Below are 1,511 nucleotides of genomic sequence, written 5' to 3'. Positions count from 1 at the left end.
TGCACTGAAGTGAGAGGGAGAGACCAGGCAGGTGTTAGTCTTGCTAATAGAGAGACAGACAGAGAGAAAAGAGAAAGACAGACAGAGAGAGAATCTCAGACAGAGAGAAAGAAAAACAGTGAGGGCATGGTAAATGGCTGAAGGGCTGACAAAGGGGAATGTATATATAGATAGACAAGGAGATCAGATAGAGGAGGAAGAGCTAGAGAGGCAGACGAGAGAGAGAGAGAGAGAGAGAGAGAGAGAGAGAGAAAGAGAGAGAGAGAGATAGTGTGAGACTTGAGAAGCCCAGCGACTGACACAGCAGACACACTCTCTCAGACAGAATAAGAACGACAAAGAAAGAGAGAAGGGAGACAAAGAGAGAGAGAGAGGGAGAGAAAGAAAGACTTGGACATCATGCTGAGGAGGAAGAGGAGTGTGTCCTTTGGGGGGTTTGGATGGTAAGTGTGTGTGCGTATGGTTTTTGGGTGTGTGTGTGTGTGTGGTGGGTGTGTGCGGTTGCAATTTTAAGTGTATTTCAGGCTAGGGAACCATTAGTCGTTTTACTGTGGAACATCAATGTTTTGTGTGTTTTGGGGAGTGCATTGTTGTGTTTTGTAGTCTGAGAGGGCTGCAGTGTCTACTGGGTTTCATCCTTGGGGGGGAGGGGGGGGGGGGGACTAGAGACTGATATCGACCTGGTTAACCAGGTGAGAGGACAGGTAAAAACCAGCAGACACTTCGGGCCACACATATTGGTTCTAGAGAATGCTCTCTCTCTCTCTCTCTCTCTCTTTCTCTCTAATATTGCAAGTGTCCTTTTCTCTCTTTTCCTAAACCCTCTGATGTTGTCATCTCTCTTTTCTTAAAGCATCCCACCGTCTTTATTCCAATATGTAATAGTATTTATGAATCTGCCTCCCTCTCTCCCTCTCTCTCTCTCTCTCTCTCTCTCCCTCTCTCTCTCTCTCTCTTTCTCTCTCTCTGTCTTCTTAATTTCCCTGCGGGGATCAATAAAGTACCATATCTATCTCTATCTCCTGACCTCACTGAATCTCAGCCTAGCAGACTGCCTGTCAGACCCAACCTGTGCTCAGAATACACAAGAGGTCTGTGTGTGTGTGTGTGTGTGTGTGTGTGGGTGTGTGTGTGTGTGTGTGTGTGTGTGTGTGTGTGTGTGTGTGTGTGTGTGTGTGTGTGTGTGTGTGTGTATGTGTGGTATAGAGAGGTTAAAAATCTACACATGCCTCTTTTTTTTCAATCATTCACTTTCCCCCAAAAAATGTTTTCAAAATGTTCTTATCCCCCTCCTCTCTCCCTCTCCCTCTCCCCCTCCCTCTCCCCCTCCCTCTCCCTCTCATGCGTGAGAAAGTCTCTCCCTCAATAAGTGAGTGTGAGAGGTAATAGAGAGGCAATATTAAATAATGGAGTAGAGACTTTAGGGGAAATGGAGGAAAGGGTGCATATTAGCATTATTCCCTCCCTTCCCCCTCCCACGCACCTTTGCCTTTCATCTCTTTCTCTTCCAA

General features: G+C 46.5%; 1 protein-coding gene across 1 annotated transcript in view; it reads left to right on the top strand.

The window, feature by feature from the left end:
- Window positions 1-1,511, top strand: part of rap1gap2b (RAP1 GTPase activating protein 2b) — a 31,205-nt gene continuing 29,694 nt past the window's right edge. The window contains exon 1 of the mRNA XM_083665475.1: window positions 1-443. Within this exon, the coding sequence (XP_083521601.1) occupies window positions 400-443 (44 nt within the window). The 5' untranslated portion in view covers window positions 1-399. The remainder of the gene's footprint in view (window positions 444-1,511) is intronic.

Source organism: Argentina silus, assembly GCF_951799395.1.
Source record: "Argentina silus genome assembly, chromosome: 2".
NCBI lineage: Eukaryota > Metazoa > Chordata > Actinopteri > Argentiniformes > Argentinidae > Argentina > Argentina silus.
Note: the sequence above shows the minus strand (reverse complement) of the source record. Positions and strands in the feature narration are given on the sequence as shown.